At 39.7% G+C, this 27,963-nt stretch overlaps 2 protein-coding genes across 2 annotated transcripts; both read right to left on the reverse strand.

Annotated features, from left to right (window-relative positions):
- Nucleotides 1-119: 119 nt before the first annotated feature.
- LOC146738981 (carbohydrate sulfotransferase 1-like) lies at nucleotides 120-2,312 on the reverse strand. The gene is made up of 2 exons (XM_085504004.1): nucleotides 2,209-2,312; nucleotides 120-1,155 (listed from the first exon to the last, which is right to left on the reverse strand). The coding sequence occupies exons 1-2, from the start codon at nucleotides 2,310-2,312 to the stop codon at nucleotides 120-122; spliced, it is 1,140 nt and encodes a 379-aa protein (XP_085360130.1).
- Nucleotides 2,313-4,916: 2,604 nt separating this feature from the next.
- LOC146738982 (uncharacterized) lies at nucleotides 4,917-11,321 on the reverse strand. The gene has a single exon (XM_085504005.1). It carries the CDS (start codon nucleotides 11,319-11,321, stop codon nucleotides 4,917-4,919), a length of 6,405 nt encoding a protein of 2,134 aa, XP_085360131.1.
- Nucleotides 11,322-27,963: the final 16,642 nt, after the last annotated feature.

Consider the following 27,963-nt stretch of genomic DNA (forward strand, 5'->3'; position numbering starts at 1 on the left):
GCAAATGTGCCTTAAATAAACCTAACATTGGACAATCACATTTAGCCCAGTTATGGTCAACACCGCATATTTTACATGATTTAACGTAAATTTTCACGGAAAATATGTGTTACATTAATCTATATGATTCCGATCCATCTAGATTTGACAGAGTGTGAATATGTATATTCGGGGCTAGTACCTATACTAGTCCAGTTTAATTGAATATTAGGTACAACCAAACTCACATTCAGGTTCATCATCTCTTCATGACTATTAGCGATTTTGTAACCTGCCCATTTCATCATTTGTTGACAACTCCCAAATGACTGCACCTGTTGTACTTCGTTAAAAGAAAGATTATTTCTCCAAGCTGTTGATGTAATATTAGAATTGCGACTTGTACCAAACGTCCCGTCACTGGTGTGGGCAGTATTATCGTGCAGCCAACTACGTACATTATCTGGCAGTTCCAGTCCTAAAAACTGATATATTTCTGTTGCTGTGGTGATTGGATGTTGCGACAAATCTTCATATCTGATAGTTTTATATTTATGTTGTAACCACGTTCTTGCGTCATTTCCGACTGCTATATTTCTAGCCCAGACATTGCAATATTGGTTTACCATCTCCATCACTTTTTCTAACGTAAATTGACCTTTGTGTAATTTCCGAATCGAAGAGAACTTTCCTCTCGGGTCCCTTATAAGGTGTAATACTTTCAAGTTTACGTCTGAGTCGCGAATGAGAGGCACTACGTCATTCAAATATTTCACTCGTATGGTTTTCACTGCAGTATGTTCACGTTTGTTGCAGTATTCAATGACGTCGTCTACATGAATTTCCTGAAGTCCCGATGTTCGTGACATTGCATTTTTGACACTAAATCCTCCAGATCCAGCGGTAACGTAACAGCGTGCATACAACGATTTAAATGCACACGTATAAATATCCCGAAGCAATTCTATTATCCTGACTGAAAATATTGTTTTCTTCTTCTCGTTATTTGGCAAGCATGCCGCCAAAACATAACCCGGTTCAAACAAAGAAAAGAAATGCTCATTTTGCCTGAAGAGCTCTGAGACGAATGTCGAACCACTTCTGTATGAAGCTAGAACCAGCACACGAACACTGCTCTTGTTTCCGTCCGTCAAGACACGTGGTGACTTTGAATACCTGTTACAAACCAAAATTGTATTAGGTAAATTATTATTCATATAGAACCTTGACTTCAAAGCTATGTTTTACCCCAGCATATGATACATTTTTTGAATTCATTATATTCGATCCTAATGAACACATGTCGGCATTAAATCCAATATTGTTATTCAAATTTAGAAAACCGTTATTTATCTCCTCATCGAAATAGCCGTTAACGACTATTTAAAAAAATTTAAAAAGTCATTGAAGACATTTTTATTTGTTTTAAGCAGTGACCCTTCAGAGGTTATTTTCCCCAACTTATAGTTATTTATTTATTAATTTTATTTAGGAAATGTTTTGTTTTTTTTTATAACTGGTATTATAAAAAATTATTAAAAGTAGGCGGTGTTCTTAACGTGAAAGGAGGATTTTTAGTACACTATTAATTGAATATGTTGCGCACATCTGTTGCATGCAGGGTATGGTATCATTCCGAATGACTAAATTATGCTAAACAACGATGTACTTTTGTACAATGTAAGCAAATGTCAAAGTACACTATTCCAATGAGTCGTGCCTGGTGAAACACTTCAGTAACTAGTATCTGTAGTAGTCAAACAATGAAGATTATGTTTTTCAGAAGTTTTGCTATATTATACATGACAGCGAAACACAATTGTCGATTTGAAATATATTGTTTTCACTACAGTCTTTGGTCGACAATTAAGATAAACATATCAAAATAACGGATATGAAAATGACACTGCCATCGTAATCATAATTGGAAAAAACAAATTAGGCTTTTATAATCGTAAAGTAGTATTTTACAACGGCGGACAAGGTCGGTCACACTACAGCACGACCATTCAATGAGTGACCATGATTACATACATATTCCATTTGCATGACCTGAATGTTGGGCGTAGTGCACGCGATGTTGGCACACAGACCAATAAGAGAACAAACATATAACAATAGAAAGCGGACATACAAACGCTGTTCTGAGTTTAGCTATAATTAATATAATACATGAGAGCAATTTGTGTTAGAGAGTTAGTGTCCTTATTTGGACATAATTATACTTACCGATATTCATAAGTTAAATCATTTTGATGATTGTTCAGTGTGACGATAAAACATCCGACCGTTGCTATCACCAACACTACGATGAACTTATACTGGGTCTCCATAACGTCAGCTATAATATACAGTATATCAATACTGAGTGAAACAGTATTTTATAGTGCGTCACGCCTGGTAATGCACGATTGTTACTGGATGAGAGGTAGGTTTAATTTATGCAGTTTTGCAAGCCGGTCTAAAATACCCGATATACCACAGGAAAATACTAATTACTAATTACCTTTCCTGCCAATTGCTTTGCTGCTTTACAGAATGGAATGTTCCACTTATCAATGGCAAGAAACATGCGCGTGTGTATATATATAATTCCTCAACAAGCGGCTGGGAAACGCCTTTGTTCTAAGGTGTTAATCCCTCGATGGCTGATAACAGCGTGCGTTTTGCTTGTGGAGTGAAACCAATGACGTCATAACATCGTTGGTGTCTTTTCCCGATTTTAAATTGTCATCATTTATGCGCCTGTGAACCTTGTAGCAATTTATGCAGCTTATTTCGACATTATTCGAGAACTTTCCTCTTTTATGTGTATATATGTGTTCGTAATGTGAATTTGGTCATGTGATACCAAGATGGCGATTCGAACGACCTTCGTCGAAGTTATATTGAGAGTATCTGGTCGTAACAATCCCTCCAAACACACTTTTCCGACTTGAACTATTATTTTATTAAAATTAATATTAAAGTTCAAAAAGTGTCCAATGCTGTTTTTATGACTTTCTGTTAATATTTCATTGCGATTGTCGTATTGGATGGCTGCGACGATGTCTTCGTCTCAAAGTTGTCGTTACTTTTTCATACATTCGTCAGCAACATACTCTGGCTATTTTCCCAATATAATGTGACATACATTATAAGTGAAAAGTCCTTTCAGAAAACAGAATGTATGAATGAATAACACACGTGTTTCGATACTTAGCAAAAGCCCATTGTATATGTATATTTTTAGACTGGAGTACAGTTACTGGGCTGTGTTGTCACTAGAACTCGTGACATAATGGTATGTCTCAGACAGTCACATGGTAATTGTGAAATACCTTGGATGAGCGGAACCCAGTGTTGTTGGCAATGACAAAACGTTTGACCTGTATTTTAAATTGGTAGCGGAGCTTTTATAAAAAGCAGTTTATTCCACTACGAAAATTGGCATACTCTATTACACAGATTTGTCCGCTACTTCGAGATAACCAATCATTTCTTTGAATACATTCATTCAGTTGTTATTTAACATATGTGAAAACCAGTAGTCAGAAAGGTGACCTGACTGATCCTGTAATATCATGTGATGCTGTAGTGAGCTGTACCCTATACAGGGGTATATATATGCAGACGTGCTGTGCAGTAATCCCTGCTGATCATCAGGAACAACTGAATCTCACTGCTTAAAATACTCCAGTCGTACCGGCGCTACTAGTATCAGCAGATAGCAGTGCTGTTGCCAACACTCCTTGAACATAGAGCACACATTTAAATTGTAGTGAAGCTACTTCGGCAGTCTGTCAAGAACGAAGGAAGGCGACATTATACATTGCTGTTTGCCGGAGAATGTTCCCTGCAACAACTATCAAGTCTCTGCTTTCATTCATTTACTGTATATCGCCATTTCTTGCTGGTTCAAGTGACTAGCGACCTGTATTACTTATTTAGTAAAGTGATTGTAGGCATCACAAGCTCCCACAGGTATTACAGTCTTACGCCACCAACTAGAAACGCGTACTCTGGTCATATCGTATATTTATTCCATATGGTCAATCGTTACGGAATCAAAACAAGTTAGTACATCTCCAGAATATGGTTCTAAAATATACAAAACAAAATAGGGAAACTATAATATTCGAAGTAAATCAAACAATTCTCATCATAAAATGTACAGTAAATTAAATATACATTTCTCTTAATATGTGCAGAAAGTCGAGCGATACAACCAATAAATATACGGCAAATAAAATATGTAACAATAAGTAACAATGCTAACTGAAATATTTGTCAACCATTTTGACCAGCCAAAGCACACATTGCATACCATGTGCTTTATTAAACGTGCAGCTGACCACATGTACGCAATGTGTTTGGGCACAAAAAATGGGTGGCAAATAGTATAAATAACAAAACAATTTTCAAGAAATAAGTCTTAACGAATACTAACGAATACTAACATTTACAGACTTGCAATAATAACCCAAAGTAAGAGTGATAAAATCGAGTTCATACGAGTACTCAAACTTGTAACAAATCACTGCCAATAATTTCATGCTGATGAAGCCAACAATGAAAAGAAAACCTTCCTTACCTCGTTTAGTGGCACCTTCCCGGACCGGTGTACAAATGTTAGCAAACCTAGCAAGTTTCAGAAAACCCAATGTGGCAGGGCAATTCAGAGCAGACACAGAGACGTCTTCACTCTTCAGAAGCACATGCTGAACTGAAGACAATAGCCTGCCTAGCCCAGAGTTCACCACAGGTCAAACAGGTGAAACAAAGGAATCTAACTATGTAATCAATAACCAATCAGAGGGGAGGTTTGCACAACTTACACACCGCCCCCGAAAGGCGCACGTCACGAGGAGCCTTTCTAAATTTAAAGTTGCAGAACCGACAACTAAATGAATCATGTACATGAAAAGAAAAAAATCATTGTTCTGTTCAACAAAGGTTCATTGTTCTATTTTCTTCTTGTGATGTAGTCTTTTACTACGACGTGGCATCGAATGATCACATCCATCTACTTGTTCATGTATTTCCTTGGTGTCTTCTGCACCGATCTCTGCTGCTCTAGTTACTCCATCTTGTCTTTCCATCACAGTCTTGTGATCCATGTTGCCTTCCAATAAACAGAGCTTGCGCACATCTCTCCGTAAACATCCAGTGGAAGTCTTCACAAGAACATGACGAGTTGTACCAAATCGATCAGCAAAGGTCTGTTCGACTTTTCCCAAAGGCCATTCACCTCGAGGAATATTTTCATTGACAACAAGTACCAAATCACCAATGGATAGGTTCCTTTTCGGCCTGCACCATTTCTGCCTTTCTTGTAGAGTTGGCAAGTACTCACGTACCCACCGTTTCCAAAACTCAGTTGCAAGATGTTGAGTTTCGGTTCTTCTTCTGTGATGACCATTTTCTTCTATGATTTCACTCACCGACGTACAAGGATTTGGGCGTAGCAAAAGTAAATGGTTTGGTGTGAGTGGTTCAAGATCATCTGGATCATCAGATAAATGTGTTAGTGGTCGATTATTAAGAATCTTCTCCACTTCTGTAGTGAAAGTGAGTAGCGTTTCATCATCCACTAACCTGTTCCCTAATAAAGATCGAAGAATCTTTCTTATCGAATGAATCATCCGTTCCCAGACTCCACCTGCATGACTTGCTGCTGGTGGATTAAAATGCCATTGAATATTTCTTCTGCTAAGTTTACCGTTAATAAAAGCTTGGTTCCATTTAGCAAGCATCTGTTTCAGCTCAGTCTCGGCTCCCCGGAAATTGGTACCATTATCACTGTAGAGATGTGTAGGTGGTCCACGCCGACTAATAAATCTCCACACAGATTGTATAAAGGAATCTGTGGATAAATCATGGGCCACTTCGATATGAACAGCCCGAATGGCCAGGCAGGTGAACACGCATCCATATCGTTTAATGGTACCTCTTCTGTACTTAACATACAGTGGTCCAAAATAATCTATCCCGACATGGGAGAATGGTGGCTCACCTGGTGTCACTCTAGCTGCAGGAAGTGGAGCCATTTTTTGATTCCCGGGTTGTGCATTCCATCGACGACACTTAATACACCTACCAATCACACGCTTTACAGTAGCTAGTCCATGAACAATCCAGAACTTCTGTCGTATCTCTGACAACACTTGGTTTGGGCCAATATGTCCTTGTTGTTCATGGTAATGTTGAACGATCAACTCAGTCACATGATGATTGCGAGGTAATATAATTGGATGTCTAGCTTGCTGACTAATGGGTGCGTTCACTAGTCGTCCTCCGACGTGTAGGACTCCATTTTCTAATTTAGGGTTTAACTTTCGCAGTGGACTGACATAACCTTCAGAATCGGGTTTCTCACTCAGAATCTTTTGCGATGAAGCAAACTCTCTTGGAAATGAACTTCGTTGGACAATTCTGCAAATGTCAGTGGTAGCAATGGAAAGTTCATGAACTGTTAACGGGCCTATTTTCAATAAGGCAGATCTTCTCAAGTACATCTTAAACCGGATGAGCCATGCAACACTCACTTGTAATTTATACCAAGAGGAGTATTGATGGAGCAAACGACTCCAAACATCTGTACCCATTGTATTGCACTGGGTAATGGTTGTTGCTTGGACCTTCCTTCTCAGCACTTTGTCGTCACAATCAATTTCTGGTAGGTCAGTAGGTTGGCCTGGCCATTCTGATTCAGGTTGCCATAGAAATGCTGCACCATGGAACCATGTGGTTATTGCTGCCTCATTAGAACCATTCAATTTTATTCCTCGTGATGCATGGTCTGCTGGATTGAACTCTGAACTGACATGGTACCATTGTGATGGAGATGAAGCATCGTGAATAATCTGGAGGCGGTTAGAGACAAAGGTTTGGAATCGTGTTGCCTTGTTGCGAATATATTGGATGACTATTGTTGAATCTGTCCAAAATAGGGTTCTCTGGATTGGGAGTTGAATTTCATCTTGAATTTGTCTGCTGACCTTAACTGCAACTGTAGCTGCTGTTAGTTCAAGCCTCGGTACTGTCATGGCTTTGAGCGGAGCGACCCTGGACTTTCCCATCAGCAAACTGCAATGAATTGTACCATTTGTATCTATCAGCCGCAGGTAAGATGCAACCCCATAACCTCCTAAGGAGGCATCAGAGAAATTATGGAGTTCCACTGTTTGTATTTGACTGAAACCAGATGGTTTGTAGCATCTAGGTATAGCTAGTGTCATCAAAGCAGGTAGTTTTTTCCTCCATTCTCTCCAATTCGACAGTTGATCTTCTGGTACCTTTTCATCCCATCCATATCCAACACGACATAATTCTTGTAAGATTCGTTTTGCCGGTAAAACTAAGGGGGCAGCGAATCCAAGTGGGTCGTAGACTGAAGCCACGAATGATAACATCTCCCTGCGTGTCTCTTCTTTCAGTCTGTCGCCAATTCTGAAGTTAAAGGCATCCTTTTCAACATCCCATTGGATGCCAAGAGCTCTGTCAATCGGCAAGTTCTCCATATCTAGATTCATCACTGAAGAAGCACGCTCAGCTTCTGGGATCAGTGCTAAGATTTCCCGACAGTTGGATATCCATTTTGTTAGATGAAAACCTCCTTTAGCTAACATTTCAGGCAACAGTTTCACCAGTTCCTTGGCTTCTTCAACACTAGCAACAGACTTCAGACAATCATCGACGTAGAAGTTTCTATAAACAGTATCCACAATATGAGTGTCATAATTACTTCTGTTGTCATCTGCAGTTCTCTTCAGAGCATATGCTGCACAGCTTGGTGAAGATGTGGCACCAAATGGATGCACCAACATTTGATGATCGGCTGGATCTTTAGATAAATCTCCTTCCGGCCACCATAAGAATCTTAGTGCATCGCAGTCCGTCTTCTTCACCTTAACTTGATGGAACATTTGCTTGATGTCAGCAACAATGGCAACTGGCTCTTTTCGAAATTGAAGAAGTACTCCCACAAGGGTATTATTTAGATCAGGACCTTGCAGAAGCTGATCATTAAGAGATGTGCCTTGGTATTTGGCAGCGCAGTCAAAAACAACTCTCACCTTCTCTGGTTTATTCGAGTGGATTACTGGATGATGAGGTAAATACCAAGTAGAGCCAGACTTCGTTGCTGATGAATCCACATTGGGCATTCTTCTTGCATGACCCTGGGAGATGTAACCATCCAATGTGTCTTTATATTTCTTCATAAGTGCAGGATCTTTCAATAGACGCCTCTTCAGTAGCTTCAACCTCTTTAGAGCAGACCATTTGTTGTTGGGTAAGCAGGGATCATCATATCGCCAAGGAAGAGCCAGCTGGTAGTGACCCTCAATCAGACAAACTGAACTGTCCATGATCGCCTTTGCTCTTCTATCTTCCAGCGACATACATGCCTTGGTATCAAACAAGGACTCTGTGAAATCTGCATTGTACATGCGATGAAGCTGAGAAGTTATAGGTTCGAGACACTGAATTGGGGAATCAGAGTCCAAGACTTGGTCAACATTAATAAAATTGATGCTGTTACCTCCACGCTTCTTTCTGCCCATTGGTCCAATGAATGTCCAACCAAGTAGTGTTCGAATACCATATGGTTGCTTCCTTTCACCACGACGCTCCTCAAGAACCCAATGTGCCTCGGGGACATCGTTCCCAATGAGGAGAGTAACGTCTTTAACTTCTATCTCTGGCAATTCTATATCATTCAGGTGAGACCATCCTTTTATATCCAACTTGGTCGGAATACTGTCAGCTGCTATCGGTAATCTATCCGTTGTCCAAACTTTATCCAGTCGCACACCATTGACCAAATTTAGACCTCTTACATCCATCTGTAATTCATGACCATTAATCTGCCTCTCTGCATTCAGTGTGGACAATGTGTAATTGACAGGTTTACCTGTAATGCCTAATTTATCAGCAAGGCTGTAAAGGCAGATAGACGAATCAGAACCACTGTCGAGAAATGCATAGGTTTCAATCTCTTGGCCTCCATCTACCCCACTGACACGAACAGGAATCACCTGCAAACTTATGCGTGGTTGATTGGTTTGTGTAGCACTACATTGCGCCTTGCTTCCAATGACATTACTATGTCTCTCATTTTGAGCTGTGGCGGGAGCTTTCAGATTACTGTTGCTGAATGTCTTGGGAGTTGCAGATGTTTGATATGCTGAGTCTGATGTTGCAGGATGAAGCAAAGGATGATGTCTTTTACCACAGCCTATGATAGGGCAAATACGGCCACTTCTACAATTCCTAGCCAAGTGAGGAGGTCTTGCTTCTAGGCAACAGTCACAGAGCCTGTGTTCCCTGATGAAGTCTTTTCTCTCTTGGAACGGTTTGAACGTAAATTTTCGACAATGTTCAAATGCATGGCTACCACTGCAAAACAGACAACCTCTCCTGCCATTAACTTCGATCATGGAAGTATCATCAGCACCAACATCATTGGAGGCAAACTTGGAAGGAAGATTTATGGGAGGCGTGTCAGCTACATGTGTAGCCAATGTAGTAGCTTTACTTGGCTTTTGTCTTGATCTGGCATTTGAATCTTTTTCTCCATCAGGCTTAGATCCTACCAATTTACCAAATCTTGTATTTGCAATTGCTGATCTGTTCTCCAGAAAGTGGGTAAGGTGCAGGAATTCAGGTTCAGTGCCCACACTGATCAACTTGCCAGCTTGCTTGGCCCAATCTGATTGCAAGTATGATGGTAACCGCCTAACCACCTTTTCCAGGGTATCCATTGAATTGATGTCAGCATGGAAATTCATTTGCTCAGAACTGAGGTGGCAATTCTTCATATCACGAGCCAATTTCTGAAGCTTATCCACTTCATATGCCTTTATCCGAGGGCCTTTCACCACTTTGTCAATTGTAGCATGCACTATGACGTGTTTCTGACCAAAGCTTGTAGAAAGGATCTTCCGGGCTTCTGTATATCCTCGCTCTGGAGGGAGAATTACACAGCTTCTGATTGCTTCCTTAGCTGCACCAGTACAGTGTTGGATAAGATATGATAGTTTGACAGTATCATCCTTGACTAATTGTTCTATGTTCACCTCAAAGTTTTTGATAAAGGTTGGATATGCGACTGGGTCACCATCGAAGGTATGAAACTCGTGTTTTGGTAGACTCAAGTTAATGGCTAATGCTTTGGTAGTCTCCAGCTGATTCTGCACAATGCATTCCATTGTCTTCTGTTGACTTTCTAACAGTTTCTGTAATTGGAACGTTTCAGAGAAAGCAGCACCATTACCCGACTTCTTAGTGGTCATCTGCTTCCCTATAGGCCCTCCTCTGTCATCACGATATTGTTTGCTGGTACCATGTGCATTATCAACAAAGCTTGTATGTTGTGGACTTGACGCCCCTGTAGTCCTGAATTGACTATTGGCTGGACTACACGACGGTATATACGATTGGAAATAATTGCTCATCATTTCTTGTTGGGTTTGCCTCTGCAAACCAGGGAGTATATCAGACTTCTGGTCAGATTCAATTTCTTCATCTATAAAGTCTACTTCTACCTTGGCTTGTTTCACCCGATTTTGAGCTTGCATAATTTCCATTTCTGCTTCCTGCTGCTCCCTCTCTTGACGTATCAGAAGCAGACGTTTTTCTGTTTCTTCTCGAAGCTGCAACACTTTTATGCGTTGCTTTATCTGTTTTTCAACTTTGAGTTGGTCCAACTCACACCGGGCTAAAGCGAGTTTCCTCCTTGCTTCCCTAGACACACGACTCGTCTTTGTATTGGAGTTAGAACCTATTCTACCATCCTCAATATCCACATCCAAAAATTCTTTCTTGCCAGTATCCCATGGATTTGTCTTGTTTTCTTGTGGGAGTTGAGGCCAAGATGAAGTGTGAGAATCTACCGACGCATTTGGTTCTGTGGTTAGAGTTGGCATTTCCAAGAGAAATCCATGTTCCAATGCGTCTTCCATTTGGTCGTCAATCCTTTCCTTTGGGCCAGGAGACTCCATTGTTTGGAATACCCATTCTCTGTGTCTCTGATCAAAATACTCCTTTCTTTCAAGCTCAACCTCGTATTCACTTTCGACAGCACCTCTTGCCATTGGAGGTAGACACTGCATATATTCACGACAAGTTTTTTTATACGAGTTGAATATTTGCTCAAGAGCACATCTTTTCTTGCTTACTTCTTGGTATGCTGCTTTTGTGGACATCATACTGTCTATCTCAGTGTAGACTCTGGTAAGATGACCGCCATATGAAGCTGTTGATTTCTTCAAACGATGTATCTTATCAAGTTGCATACTGGCTCGGTCCAGGTCGATTAACGTGTCCCTATTTTGCGAATATCCTTGATTCAGACTCATTTCCCTGTCTTGCACGGGTTTATGATCTAGGATATGACATTCACAGCACGATATTCACTTGACTGACCGCAGTATTACCAGTATGTACAAGGTATGAAGGCAACACAAAATTATGATCTTCAGCGAAGGTTAAACGAGAACTATGTAGGCATCACAAGCTCCCACAGGTATTACAGTCTTACGCCACCAACTAGAAACGCGTACTCTGGTCATATCGTATATTTATTCCATATGGTCAATCGTTACGGAATCAAAACAAGTTAGTACATCTCCAGAATATGGTTCTAAAATATACAAAACAAAATAGGGAAACTATAATATTCGAAGTAAATCAAACAATTCTCATCATAAAATGTACAGTAAATTAAATATACATTTCTCTTAATATGTGCAGAAAGTCGAGCGATACAACCAATAAATATACGGCAAATAAAATATGTAACAATAAGTAACAATGCTAACTGAAATATTTGTCAACCATTTTGACCAGCCAAAGCACACATTGCATACCATGTGCTTTATTAAACGTGCAGCTGACCACATGTACGCAATGTGTTTGGGCACAAAAAATGGGTGGCAAATAGTATAAATAACAAAACAATTTTCAAGAAATAAGTCTTAACGAATACTAACGAATACTAACATTTACAGACTTGCAATAATAACCCAAAGTAAGAGTGATAAAATCGAGTTCATACGAGTACTCAAACTTGTAACAAATCACTGCCAATAATTTCATGCTGATGAAGCCAACAATGAAAAGAAAACCTTCCTTACCTCGTTTAGTGGCACCTTCCCGGACCGGTGTACAAATGTTAGCAAACCTAGCAAGTTTCAGAAAACCCAATGTGGCAGGGCAATTCAGAGCAGACACAGAGACGTCTTCACTCTTCAGAAGCACATGCTGAACTGAAGACAATATCCTGCCTAGCCCAGAGTTCACCACAGGTCAAACAGGTGAAACAAAGGAATCTAACTATGTAATCAATAACCAATCAGAGGGGAGGTTTGCACAACTTACAGTGATGGAGCATTATATATTGTTTTGTTGTGATTTAATGTGCTCATTACCGGTATATTTCCTTCCCTGCCACAGGTGTGTTGATATCTCTTTATGTAATACATTGGTACGCATACGAATAGTAAACAAGTTAACGTCTGCTTCTATTATTCATCTGGGATTATATTTATTCAAGGCAAGTTTATCAGCAAATGGGTGGTCGATGAATATTGAAACAAAACATCATGAAACGAAATGCTATGAAACGAAACGTTCAACAACTGAGCAACGATTTAATTTCATTGCACGATGACGATGCTAGCGAGTCCAGTGCGATCACAACTCAAAATAAACAACAAGTCTAAGATGGCGGCATCAACACCATAGACGATTCTGACAAAGGGCAAAATGATGAAGGATCCTGCAGACCACTGGTAACTAATATTACCGTTGAAAGAAGTTTTCCCACGATGTATTTATGGACACTCGGTACATAAACTTGTCAACCAGGATTAAAATCATGTGACACCATCCAAGTACCACAAACAACTGAACAACTGCATATATCACAAAAAAGAAGCCGCAAATAGAAGAGACCACATCAGTAAAAGTAAAACCATCAACAAGCTACACTAATGAAAATGATGGGAATCATAGCAGTTACCCAGACAGACCAAGCCAAACAAAGGGAACTAGCAAACAACACGGTTATGATTGGTGATTAAGTTATCAAACATATTGATTCCCGAATCCGATAATTTCCATAAAGCAAGCAAAAGTGTATTTAACCACTGGATGGAAAGGGGAAAAAAGATGCAGCTACTTTTATCCAAAACTCAAAATTCAAAGACCCACAAAATATTATGTTTCACATTGGCTCAACTGACATTGACAAAGGGACTCCACTAGATACATGTGGTACCAAATATAAAGCACTACGCACACAACTCAGATGTAACCCACCAGCAAGATGTTCTCTTCTAGCGTTCTCCCAAGACTAAAAATCAAACCTTCGACACAATGCATCACACAATGCATCGGTACACAATATATGTGAGTTTAACTATATTCACCACAACTTGAAAGACAACAGAAACTACTAGTGCTAGGTTTATCATTAGCAACCTAAAACGCTACATATACAGAGCAGTCATGTCTAATAGAGGCTAGCAACGAAGTACAAAAAGAACCGAAACACCCAGCTGAGAGTGAAATGTACAACGATCAACAGTCAACAATCATAATCAGACAGTTAGAGCAATGAAAATATAAAGAACTTATTCTCCTGTATTATGAACATAATTGACAGTACATGCACATATGCTCAGACAAGTATTGTACGAATTTAACTAAACACATTATATAGACTTAGAATAAGGTATTGCAATACGCATTTTAATCGTATCATTCTAAATCTTTTTTTTTTCTTTAATCTCAGCGAAGAACGCCTACCTGAATATATATGGCAGCTTCAGAGTATACCATTTTTAGCTAGTGTAGCCTGGACTCACCCGGCACGAGTCCATACACAAAATAAATACAGTTTCCGAACTAGTTGACCACGCAATTTCCACTGGGCTCGCGGAATTCGTAGTTGGTATACCTACGCAGTACAAGTAATAGTCTTAGGGGAGAACAACAAACACACTAACACAGGTATCTGTTTAAAGACAACATGAACTTCTATTCAATACTCAATAAATGAAGTTACACTCCTCTCATTAAGTGTCATAACTTGATATATCCAAAAGATTAAACTCCCTAACTAATGCACGTGCACGAATAAATCCTGGATACCTACTAATAATCCCTAACAACTACACTATATTACTGATCATTACAGTGAAAGTGAATCAGTAAGTCAACAGTAAAAGTTAACAATTATGTAGTTCCTTACAATGTGTAACAATCTCTGATTAACAAAGTTCTAATAATAATGTACTAACAGTAATGCAATAATTATCATGCACAGTAATCCTTACAAGTAAGGCTAAGCAATGCACCATAATCCCTTACAGTAATGTTCAACAGTAGTGTAACGATAATACATCATAAATGCTAACAATAATATTTAACAATAGTGTGACAATACACCGTAACTGCTAACAGTAATATTTAACAGTAGTGTGACAATACACCGTAACTGCTAACAGTAATATTTAACAGTAGTGTGACAATACACCGTAACTGCTAACAGTAATATTTAACAGTAGTGTGACAATACACCGTAACTGCTAACAGTAATATTTAACAGTAGTGTGACAATCCACCGTAACTGCTAACAGTAATATTTAACAGTAGTGTGACAATACACCGTAACTGCTAACAGTAATATTTAACAGTAGTGTGACAATACACCGTAACTGCTAACAGTAATATTTAACAGTAGTGTGACAATACACCGTAACTGCTAACAGTAATATTTAACAATAGTGTGACAATACACCGTAACTGCTAACAGTAATATTCAACAGTAGTGTGACAATACACCGTAACTGCTAACAGTAATATTTAACAGTAGCGTGACAATAATACGCTTACATCATTCACACTAAGCTCTACTCATAAGTCAACAATGCAGTGACAATAATACGCCCACAGTATTGCTCAGCAATAATCTTTAACGGTAGTCAGCGTGATAATAAGGTCACAGATGTATATCAAGCTTCTCCTTGTAAGTTGTAATATATAGTTCGACAACACTGCCGATGAGCATAATAGATGACGTGGGTTTCACAGAATCAACGAATAGCGACCACCCAAAGTTAAATCAGTATGTGAATAAAATTGATATGGGCGTTATCATACTGCCGCTATCAATGGATGCAATGTTCGATGCACTTCAATGTGACTTCATAGAACAGAAGTTTTATTGATACATACGATTGACCACCGCTGCTGCTGGCTCCCTATTTGCCACCGAGTTGTCAGTCCTTGGATAATTACATCACTGGTGTGTTGCCATCTTGGAATTTTCCGACGCGGCAACCCGCTAACTTCAGAGTCGGCGAACGTTCGTTCTGCTGAGGGTTTCTTTCCCCAGACAGGAACCAAACCTTTCACTAAGTGTTCATCTGATACAATTCAGTTGTCTTGAACCACCACAGGCACTTTTCATATAGACATTTCAAATAAAGTACAGGTAGACATCAGATTTTTCACTTCGGACGCATTTCAATTTTCCACGAGAAACTTGTATACTGATCAAGGCGCAACAGTAAGTTGGCACAAATAGTCCACCCATGAATTGTACATATTAATTCGAAGCAAGCACTAAAACGTCTTTCTATAGCTAAACCAGATATTAGGGTTTAATTTCAAATAAACAATACCAAGGTACCAATTAACTTATAGTTGAATGATACAAAATCTGTTGGCGGATGCATACAACAGTGATCCACTTTCACCGGAAATGGCAGTTAATGAAAAGTACGCCACTAACGACTGATATTGGGCGCCATTTGTTTTCATAGCGCTTCTGTAACTATTCAAATGCATCGAACACAATACACAAAAATAACACTACTTTTTATAGTCTACATCTTTCCCCTGCCACAGAGAAGGCTGCCTCAGCCGTAACACCACATACACATGTGTGACCATTGGATAACAATACAAATAGTTCATCAAAACAGTACCACCCTTACATGTGTCACCTTCGCTGTGGGGTAAACCAAGTACCTCACAGTTCCAGTTCACATGAAATATTGTGTCACATTAAGCTCTGACCCAGCAGCCACACCACTTGCACCAAAGCGGGATGCCAGCGACTGTTGCCACATAGATGCCAAGTTACAATAGACGGTCTTGTCCAGTATGAGTTCACAACAAGGCAGCTCATGTAGCATCTCCTGCAACAATAAGAAGAAAAGAAGGGAACGACAACTGTCCCCGTTAGTACTCTCACACACCTATCGTATACTGATACACTCCACTGATTATAGTCATACAACCCAACATACAATCCTTCAACAAATTCATTCAAATCCCATTTCATAACATACGTCTGTCAAGGTTGAGACAGGTGTTTTGTACCCTAAATACTTAGTCATGTATAGTTTATTGAAAAACAAGATCATATATTCTAGTCATCTGTAACCAATTCAACACTGGAAAGAAGGTACAAATATTCACTTCCACAAGATAAGCAATGTGTTTCTAATCAGTGTTGCGCAATCCCTGGTACCATTTCCAATTTCATCTGGATACAGTATAGAAGGTAATTGGTGAGCTGCACGAGTTATGCATTGCAGCTAATCTTGTTCATTTTCTCTTCATTCTTATTCCTGATTAAGGTTATGATCGCACTTGATATCTCCTGGTCTCTATTCAGTGAAACCTTCTTTGCAAAACAGTATTGATCATACCCATAACGGAGTGGGGGTCTCCGAGTTCGTGTTGATCTTCTTGGCATATCAGTTTCTTCGCAAATTGCTTCATTACTACTCTGATCACTTTCTATCAGGTTTTCTTCTGTAATTTCATCCTCATTCACTTCCGGATTTCTACTGAAGTTTTCTGGTGTGTCAGCTGACCGTTCACTTCTATCAACTGTTTCTTTGTCACCTACATTACTGGCAGATACATCTCCTTCTGATGCTTCAGTGTCCTCCTGCTGATTTGGAGACACTGACTCATCTATGGCCAAGGGGGAATCAAGACTCAAGGTTTCCCCCCTAGAAGGAACGTCAGACGAGTCATCTATAACAGGACTAGAAATTTCCAATAATGAATTCTTGCTTCCGTGGGCTTTTTCAGAAGATTCTATACTCAATACGTCTTCCACCTGTAGAGGTTCAGAATGGGTTACCGTCACAGGATGAGTTCCATGTACGATCGGTTCTGCAACAAATATCCCATCATCTTCTTCATCAGAGTCAGAGACTGAATGTGAGTCATCCTCAACCATATCAACAGTGTCTGGCATTGTTGCCCTTTGTGGATGTTGTACCCGAGGAATTTCTCTTTGATGGGCCAGATATGGAATTGGCAGTGTACTACATGGCAACAATAAGTTGCGGTGAAGTGTCCTCCCGCCACGTCCTTCTGATACAACCACATATACAGGTACATCGGGATTGAGTCTCCTCTCTACCCGTAAGGTTGAGGATCCCAGCGATCCGCGATTTTATGTTTTCCACGCACACTAACATTCTTAACCAACACTCTGTCACCAGGTCTAAGGACAGCATCCTTAGCTCCGCGATCATATCTTTTCTTGTTCTGTGCAGCCTTTTGTGTGGACTTAGCGCTAGCTAACTCATATGCTGTGGCTAATCTTTCCCTCAATTTGTCAGCGTATTCACTGTAGCTACTTGTAATTGTTTTTTCTGGTTGTAAACCTAAGTAAATGTCAATTGGTAACCTTGGTTGCCTTCCATACATAAGGAAATAAGAAGTATACCCAGTGCTACTATTCTCAGTGCAATTGTACGCATGTACAAGTGGTGCGACATACTTCTTCCAATCAGCCTTCTTCTCTGGAGGAAGAGTGCCCAACATGTCTAACAAGGTGCGATTAAACCGTTCACATTTCCCGTTGCCCTGTGGGTGGTAGGGAGAGCTTCTCGTCTTCTGTACACCAACATGTTGACATAGACGCTTGATTAATTTAGATTCAAACTCCCTGCCCTGATCTGAATGCAACTTTTCCGGAAAGCCATAATGAACTAGAAAGTGATTCAACAAATGATCAGCTGTCTGTTTGGCCTTCTGAGAAGTAGTCACAATAGCAACAGCATATCGGGTAAAGTGATCTGTTATAACAAGAACACTATTAGCACCACCTTTCTTATAGTCTTCTATGGAAAGATAATCAATACATACCAACTCCAGTGGTTGTGTGGTTTTGATATTTACTAACGGGGCTTTGACTTGTTGTTCAGTGTGTAGTTTTCGTGCATTACATCTTGGACAGGTTTCTATCTTTTGTTGCACATCACGATACATATCTGGCCAATAAAACCTTGATTGCAATAATTCCAACACCCTGTCTTTACCTAGGTGGCCAACATCATCATGTGTTCCCTTTAATGCTACACCACGGTATTCCGAAGGTACAACCAGTTGGTAATAAGTGTTACCATCTTTATCTAGTCTGGTACGATGCAATACGTTCCATCGAAAACATAGATGTTTCCATTCCCGCAGTCCTTTTCTGACAGACGGTGTCTCATGTTTGGTGGTTTCCGGGCGCGGTGCTTCATTTTGTTTTGCATACCACCTTAATCTTTCTATCTCAGGATCGCGTTCCTGCAAGAATTTCCATTCCTGCATAGTCACTGGAGGCAATGCATGCTTCTCAGGCCATATTGGAGGTTCATCCAGACATTCAGGCAGAGCAGTTATGGCGTGGCTCATAGCCTCAACCCATGGATTACTAGCAACTTTGTGAGCTTGGCAAAATGCCTGCATGTCCCCAGCTGACATCTGTACTTCCCCTCTAGTCTCTTCAGTAACACCCTGGTCAACAGCGTGAGGCATCCTTGAGAGGCCATCAGCATCTCCGTTCTTTTTACCAGATCTATAAACCAACTTGAAATTATATGCACTCAAGGCAGCCAACCACCTATGTCCAGTGGCGTCCAATTTGGCAGTGGTGTTTACATATGTAAGGGGGTTGTTGTCTGTTAAGACAACAAACTCATTCCCATACAAATAATCGTGCATCTTTTGAGTAACTGCCCATTTTAAGGCCAAAAATTCAAGCTTATGAGCAGGATAATTTTGCTCACTGCGCGATAGTGCACAACTAGCATACATGATCACCTTCTTGTCTTTACCATGTCCCTGGTACAACACAGCCCCCAACCCTATAAAGCTAGCATCTGTATGCAACTCGAAAGGCTGAGTGTAATCCGCATAGGCCAGGATTGGGGCACTAGTTAACTTGTCAATTATGGTATCAAAAGCTGTTTGACAGGCTTCAGTCCACACAAATTCCGGCAGCTTAACCTTCTGGGCTTTCTTACTACTCCTTCGTCTTCTTGTCGGCAACCCAGCAGTTAAGTCAGTGAGCGGTTTGACAATTCCAGCATACCCTTTTACAAAACGTTGAAAATACCCAGAAAAACCAAGAAACCTACGGACTTCCCTAACATTTGTAGGTATTCTCCATTCCTTGAGCGCTCTTGTCTTCTCTGGGTCTGTGCCAACCCCATCTTCTGAAACTATATGGCCCAAATACTTAACCTGTTGTTGCAACAACTGACATTTACTAGCTTTAATCTTAAGCCCCTTCTCTTCCAATCTGTCAAGTACCATCTTCAATCTTTTCAGATGTTCATCAAAGGTCTTGCTAAACACAATTATATCGTCAAGATATACCAAACAAATGTTGAAATTTAAGTCCCCCAAACACATCTCCATACACCTTTGGAAAGTGGCAGGGCTACCAGTCAATCCCATACTCATACGCAGACACTCATAATGTCCTAGTGGGGTTACAAATGCCGTCTTTTCAATATCTTCGGGTGCCATATCCAATTGCCAGTACCCCGCCTTTAGGTCAATGGATGAAAACCATCGAGCACCATGAAGCACATCCAAACTCTCTTCGATACGAGGGAGCAGATAAGAATCTCTGATTGTTCTCTCATTTAACTTTCGATAATCGATGCACAATCTCAGCTTATTGTCACGTTTGCGGACAAGAACAACTGGTGCAGCCCAAGGGCTATGTGATTCTCTGATCACATTACTCTCTAACATACCACGCAAGACCTGTCGAGCTTCCTCATACATTCCAGGTGGAATCCTCCGGTGTCGCTCTCTGATCGGTTCATTGCTCATCAACCTAATGTGATGTTGTTCTTCTGTACAATGTCCCAAATCATTGTCATGTCTAGAAAAGACAGATGATTTGTTTTCCAGTAGCTGATGAACCTGCTGCATTTGTGTTTCTGTTATGGGTGATTCTGACATATCAAACTCAACCCCGGGATGGATTGATATCCTTCTGGTTGCTCGCAGCGTCACTGGTGATTGGTTCTGTAGTTGTTTTTGCAATTCTGAATCCAGTTCATCAGGTTTTCCAATCCATGTGACTGCATATGCCCTTGCTAACAACTGTCCGGGTCTGATTGTGATTCGTCTCTAGGACGTATTATGGAGACAGACTGGCACTCGAGATTTGCCTTGCATACACTTCAACACTGCTGTTGTTGGTTTAATCACAACACCGCCAGTCTTCATTGGACGAGGTTCTACGGCCACAACAAATTGATCACCAGGCGGACCCTTTTTAGTACGACCCCACATAATCATAGCATGCTGTGGTTCCATTTGAACAGGATGTTTTGTCATAGCATGCACATTACCAATGTCACCTCGAACGCCAACAAACTTGTCACGATCATCCAGTCTTTGAAAAGCTTTCTGCATCACGGCTGAAATGCGCATATAACGTGCTTTCCCTTTTCCTCCAGTATATGGCTTAGCTTTGTATAGACCCAACAAATTGTCACTGGTACCTCTCTGTTATAATCATCATTTCCCACCACCAACGCTGGAATGATACTTTCTTGTGTATCTCCAAAGACATGTCTAGGGAATGACATTCGCACTTCAATAAACCCAAGGAAAGGCACTGGCTGTCCATTGGCTCCTGTCACAGTTAATTGTTCTTCTATGGCCCGGATTGGCAGTTTTGACAAGTGCTGATCATAAAAGTTCTTGCAAATGGTTGTAACCTGTGAACCTGTATCGACCAAACAGCAAGTTATACCTTCTACAAACATTTCCTCTTCTTCTGGATCTCCAACCAAATGTCCTCTGCGCGTTTGTACCATGACACATCGATTTTCATTCTTGACTTGCTTTCTTGATTGGGCAGACCTTGATTGGTCCTGAGATCTTTCTTTTGTGTTTTGTTTGGGTTTTGGACATTTATTTGACTTATGGCCTTCTTCCTTGCAATTGTAGCAGCGAATGGGGGCTTTCTTGGGCTCAGAACACTCGCGTGCGATGTGGCCTTCGAGTCCACAATTGTAGCATCTCCATGACCTAGTCTTGTGATCATCATGTGATTGTGATTGATCAATCTCACTTGGGGTCACGCCTGTTCCAGTCTGTTCTAGTTTCTGAATCTGTTCGTTTTGTCGACGACTCTCCAGTTCCAGTTTCTTCAGGGTTTCTGTAACTGTTACCATACCCTCAACACACAGTTTCATCATTTTCATTACCTCTGTCTGGTCCAGTATTGGTCTCTTCATCAGGAAGTACTGTTAGTGCTCGTCCAGTGGCTGACCTTTTATACGTACTACTCATTGTTGTTCTATCTTTCACCTCCTGTTCAGCACTCATTACATGCCTCTTCATTTCTTCAAATGTAGTACACAGTGCTTTCATTGGTCGAGCGATATCAACAACTCTGTCCTCTCGAATATTTTGCCAGAATACAGTCCTCAGGGCTTCATCAACTGCTGATTCTTTTATACCTCCCCGCCTTTTAACAATATGGATGCTCCTTTCAAGTCTGTCAGCAAATTCTGCTATAGTCTCTCCCTCTTTTTGGCGACTGTCTCGATAAAAGCGTTCTAATAAAACAGGGCCTTTTTCCATCTCACCAAAACTGCTCTCAAGTTTATTTATGATTTCTTTTACGGATGCATCACGTGGTAGTGTTTCAAGTTTCCATGCTGCACGCCCCTTCAATGACCGTCTTACTGCTGGCAGAAGTATGCTGTGAGGGTATGTTCCCGATTCCAACAAGACCTCCACATGGTCTTTCCATATCTCAAATTCAGCATCCCCTTTTCTAGATATGTCTCCTGAAAATGTATCCAACCTTGGAGACTGGTACATGCCTTCAGCCCAACCTGGATGCAATTGCATAACGTTTTGATCATAGCCGTAATTTGCTGGGCCATGCAAGTTGTCCCTGGCAGTGTAATATTCATTGCCATTCTCACTGCATGGTCTCTGCGGTCCCCTGTATAATGACACATTAGCTTCTCTGCCTATGACTGATGGGTTCTGGGGAATACGAGGAGTGTCCTTCAACCCATCCTCACTAGTATTTCGCCTATCGCCCAATTCCCGAGACCGACTACGAGATCTAGAACTGCTCGATGGAGAAACAGAACGACCGCGATACGTCTTAGGTGTCACACGAACATCAAAACCGGTTTTGTGGCTTTCATCAGCGGCACGGGTTGCATGTTCCGGATGCATAGATGGGAGCTGAACGTCTCAAGACCACCAGGGGCTCAGTAGTTCCCCATCTATCTAAAGTTGCCCAGTACTGACCACGCCCTCTACCTTTTCTTGAGGGAAAAACCCCAGTAGGCTCTGACCAGACCCCTTCTGCACGCTTTGGAATTGCACCACTTGTAGGAGTGACCATTGGCCCACTAATCTCTGGCATGCTATCATCCACGTGCTCAGCCATAATACTATACATACACACAGTGAAGGAGCAATCTCACTCTCACACACACAAATTTCTGTAATTGTTCCTACCTTAATTAATATGCTGAACCAATCACCACTGCTACTCTTGAAATTCGCTTTCTTCAAATAAAGAAGCACTTGGTTTGCAGGAAGTCTGCCAACATAAGCACCATGCAGCTCCAGTACCGTCCACCGCCAGATCGCAAATGCCTATAACCCCGGAACAGAGCAAAATGTGTACACACCTGTTGCCCTCTCCCTAATTTCCACTTGTACGATACCAACACACGAGAGCGAAACAGAATTCCAAGCCCCACGTTTTGGCGCCAATTTTTGTAGCCTGGACTCACCCGGCACGAGTCCATACACAAAATAAATACAGTTTCCGAACTAGTTGACCACGCAATTTCCACTGGGCTCACGGAATTCGTAGTTGGTATACCTACGCAGTACAAGTAATAGTCTTAGGGGAGAACAACAAACACACTAACACAGGTATCTGTTTAAAGACAACATGAACTTCTATTCAATACTCAATACAGTAATGCAATAATTATCATGCACAGTAATCCTTACAAGTAAGGCTAAGCAATGCACCGTAATCACTTACAGTAATGTTCAACAGTAGTGCGACAATAATACACCGTAACTGGTAACAGTAATATTTAACAGTAGTGTGACAATACACCGTAACTGGTAACAGTAATATTTAACAATAGTGTGACAATACACCGTAACTGCTAACAGTAATATTTAACAGTAGTGTGACAATACACCGTAACTGCTAACAGTAATATTTAACAATAGTGTGACAATACACCGTAACTGCTAACAGTAATATTTAACAGTAGTGTGACAATACACCGTAACTGCTAACAGTAATATTTAACAGTAGTGTGACAATACACCGTAACTGCTAACAGTAATATTTAACAGTAGTGTGACAATACACCGTAACTGCTAACAGTAATATTTAACAGTAGTGTGACAATACACCGTAACTGCTAACAGTAATATTTAACAGTAGTGTGACAATACACCGTAACTGCTAACAGTAATATTTAACAGTAGTGTGACAATACACCGTGACTGCTAACAGTAATATTTAACAGTAGTGTGACAATACACCGTAACTGCTAACAGTAATATTTAACAGTAGTGTGACAATACACCGTAACTGCTAACAGTAATATTCAACAATAGTGTGACAATACTCCGTAACTGCTAACAGTAATATTCAACAGTAGTGTGACAATACACCGTAACTGCTAACAGTAATATTTAACAGTAGCGTGACAATAATACGCTTACATCATTCACACTAAGCTCTACTCATAAGTCAACAATGCAGTGATAATAATACGCCCACGGTATTGCTCAGCAATAATCTTTAACGGTAGTCAGCGTGATAATAAGGTCACAGATGTATATCAAGCTTCTCCTTGTAAGTTGTAATATATAGTTCGACAACACTGCCGATGAGCATAATAGATGACGTGGGTTTCACAGAATCAACGAATAGCGACCACCCAAAGTTAAATCAGTATGTGAATAAAATTGATATGGGCGTTATCATACTGCCGCTATCAATGGATGCAATGTTCGATGCACTTCAATGTGACTTCATAGAACAGAAGTTTTATTGATACATACGATTGACCACCGCTGCTGCTGGCTCCCTATTTGCCACCGAGTTGTCAGTCCTTGGATAATTACATCACTGGTGTGTTGCCATCTTGGAATTTTCCGACGCGGCAACCCGCTAACTTCAGAGTCGGCGAACGTTCGTTCTGCTGAGGGTTTCTTTCCCCAGACAGGAACCAAACCTTTCACTAAGTGTTCATCTGATACAATTCAGTTGTCTTGAACCACCACAGGCACTTTTCATATAGACATTTCAAATAAAGTACAGGTAGACATCAGATTTTTCACTTCGGACGCATTTCAATTTTCCACGAGAAACTTGTATACTGATCAAGGCGCAACAGTAAGTTGGCACAAATAGTCCACCCATGAATTGTACATATTAATTCGAAGCAAGCACTAAAACGTCTTTCTATAGCTAAACCAGATATTAGGGTTTAATTTCAAATAAACAATACCAAGGTACCAATTAACTTATAGTTGAATGATACAAAATCTGTTGGCGGATGCATACAACAGTGATCCACTTTCACCGGAAATGGCAGTTAATGAAAAGTACGCCACTAACGACTGATATTGGGCGCCATTTGTTTTCATAGCGCTTCTGTAACTATTCAAATGCATCGAACACAATACACAAAAATAACACTACTTTTTATAGTCTACACTAGTATTAAATATTTTGATTTTGTTAGTTTAGTAGAAACAAATACAGACAGACATTCCAAAATTAGCATCTTTAATTTTAGCCATACACAAGCTTTTAAATCAACTAAGCATAAGAATTTCCGATCAAGTTCTGAAGAAATTATATAACATAGATTAAGCAAATGCCAAGTGGTAGCCAAGTTCTCTAGTACATTTGAATGGAAGAACTCAAACCTATTTGATTTATTGGAGAAATACATGGCTAAATATTCAAGAATTGTAATTGGTTCAAGAATTGTGACTAGAAATTTCAATGCACGAACAAAATATGTACCCGATGGGGCATTTTTTGAGAATTCGATAACACAATCTACAGGTACAAACAATTCAATCAGATTCAGGGATTTCCAAGTTCTATCAACTAAAAATCAGTTTCACAGTCAGTTGCGTATAAGCACAGATGCAGTTATTCTTAATGGCAGCTGTATTGAAGATGTCATAGGGAAATATACATTCTACAAAAGTAAAGTAGTAGTATAGTAGACTATACTGTATTTAGTAAGAATTTATTTAATTTTTTATGTACAAGCAGTAGATGAAGCTACTGAATTACTCTCAATATCTACCACAGAGCAGTTGGTAAAAGCTTAACAACAGGTAAAATAAAAGACTTGAAACAAAAAGCTTAGAACTGTTTGTTACTCCATAAAATGCAAATATAAAAAAAAAACTTTTTAAAAAGAAGAGAAGAGACTATAAAATTGACCTACTCAGTAAATTAGGTAAAATGAGTAATGCCCTGGTGAATATTGTAACCTGATAAGTTAGCTTAAATGTATACAAGATAATAATGATTGTGAAAAAAATGGCATGAACATTTCAAATGTCTTAACAAAAATAGAATGAGAATGATGAACATTTAATAAAAGTACTAAATAAGTGCCTGGAATTAACAGCCCAGTCTTTAAACAAGTGATAAATCTGAACCAGGAAACTATTGAAGCACCAACTCTGGTTAAATGTCAGAGTATAGTATTTTATTCAACTCTGAAACAAAGATTAAACATGGTAAAGACACCAAACAATATTGCAAGAACAAAGTGCTGAAACAATTATTGATAAATCACCTTTATACAAACTGCGAAAAAAATAATATATCAGGAAAATGTTATAATATAATCAAATCATTATCCCAAAATGCTGTTGGTTGTCTTAAGTTAAAAGCAGGCCTTACTACCTCCTTCCCAGTTAATATGGGCATAAGACACGGTATTGGGCTGAGCCCACTTTTATTTAACATATATATAAATGACATCAAAAACCATATTGATTTAGCACAAAATGACCTTATATATACAGATGATCTGGTATTATTTCCAAAGACAACAAATGGTCTTCAAAATGGTATAAACTCAGTGCAAACATATTGTAATAAATGGAAACTTGAAGTAAATGTCTCAAAATCTAAAGTTACGATTTTTAATAAATCTGGTGAAAACATAACAAAACATAATTTTGTAATTAGTGGGAAAATGTATATTCGTACGCTTACCTTATCAGAGCTCAAGAAGTTCACAGAGCAATGACAGTTTTCTTCAAATTAAACAATTCCTATACTCCAGCAATATTCCAGTCAAAACATACCTAAAATTATGTATTTTGGAATTAGGTAGTCACCCTTCATTACTTACTAGTATAATATTTTAAAATATTGGCCAAAAATAAAAACAAAGAATGAACACACACTAGTCCATGAAGCATAAAGTCTTGGGAAAATACTGATCCAAATTGTAACACCAAAGGGAATGATTCCAGTGAAATATTTCGAAAACGACTTCATCAAGTTTTAGAAGGTCCAATCGACGTTCTCTGCATCGCAGATGACACCATAGTTCACAGCACCAGCATCCAACAATACAATGCCAGTCTAAACAAGTTATTTCAAGATGTTGCAAAAAGGAATCAAACTTAAAAAAGATAAGCTACTATGCTGCGAAGAAATACATTTCCATGGACGTCTACTAACTGAGCAAGGATTGAAATTGGATCCTAATTAAGTGATGGCGATTCTAGAAATGCTAAAAATTCAGTAGCTTATGTTCACAGAACCCCTAGTAGTTTATTTACAAACTGGTAACACTAATCCTCTGTGCAAATCACGTGATTCAAATTGATATATCACATGACTCAAACACTTCATTAGATAGGACAGCGATTCAATACACCCGCATAGGTTTCCCGAAAATATATTGAATAAAAATACAAAAGTGATTTTAACACCTCCACTTCGTGGTGTAATGCTTTACAGGCTGATTTATCGCAGGTGATAGTGTTTTCCGAATTATAATAGTACACGTGGTGCCATACACTGTCAGCTGCCCATATACCACATACTTGTTAAAACCAACAGTTGTATTGTTTTAGAAACCTAACTGGTTAATATCAATGTGAAGATACGCTTGATATTGTTTACAAGCGTCGCCCATAGAAATTCTTACAACGCCCATGACGGGCGTTCGTACGAGCGATATGACAGTGCAATACAATACTAGGTCTTGTCATAATTATTATAGCATATATATAAAACTCTGCAGTTCAGTATAAGGGCTTCGGATTGTGATTGTAGATCTAATATTTCATGGTAAAGACATGCACGAATGCACAATTACTTATTTAAACTGTTTGGAAACACATCAAGATGTTATGAATTACCGTTGTACGCTGCGTTATATTCGGAGTTCACTCTATATCACAACATACACACACCCGGAACATAACAACGAACAGCACAAAACCATGCCTTGGTTTAGTAACCGTGACTTATCCGGCTTGGATGCATGTATGTTGTTAGATATCACCCTTGTGAGGTTCTTAAGAAGTTGGCAGGTTTGTGTTTGGTTGTGTAGTGAATTAATACCGAGAAATAATTGTAAAAAAAAAATCACATGTGCTGCTGAC

The sequence above is a fragment of the Saccoglossus kowalevskii genome, chromosome 9, assembly GCF_978046115.1.
Source record: "Saccoglossus kowalevskii chromosome 9, keSacKowa6.1, whole genome shotgun sequence".
In the NCBI taxonomy this organism is placed as follows: Eukaryota; Metazoa; Hemichordata; class Enteropneusta; family Harrimaniidae; genus Saccoglossus; species Saccoglossus kowalevskii.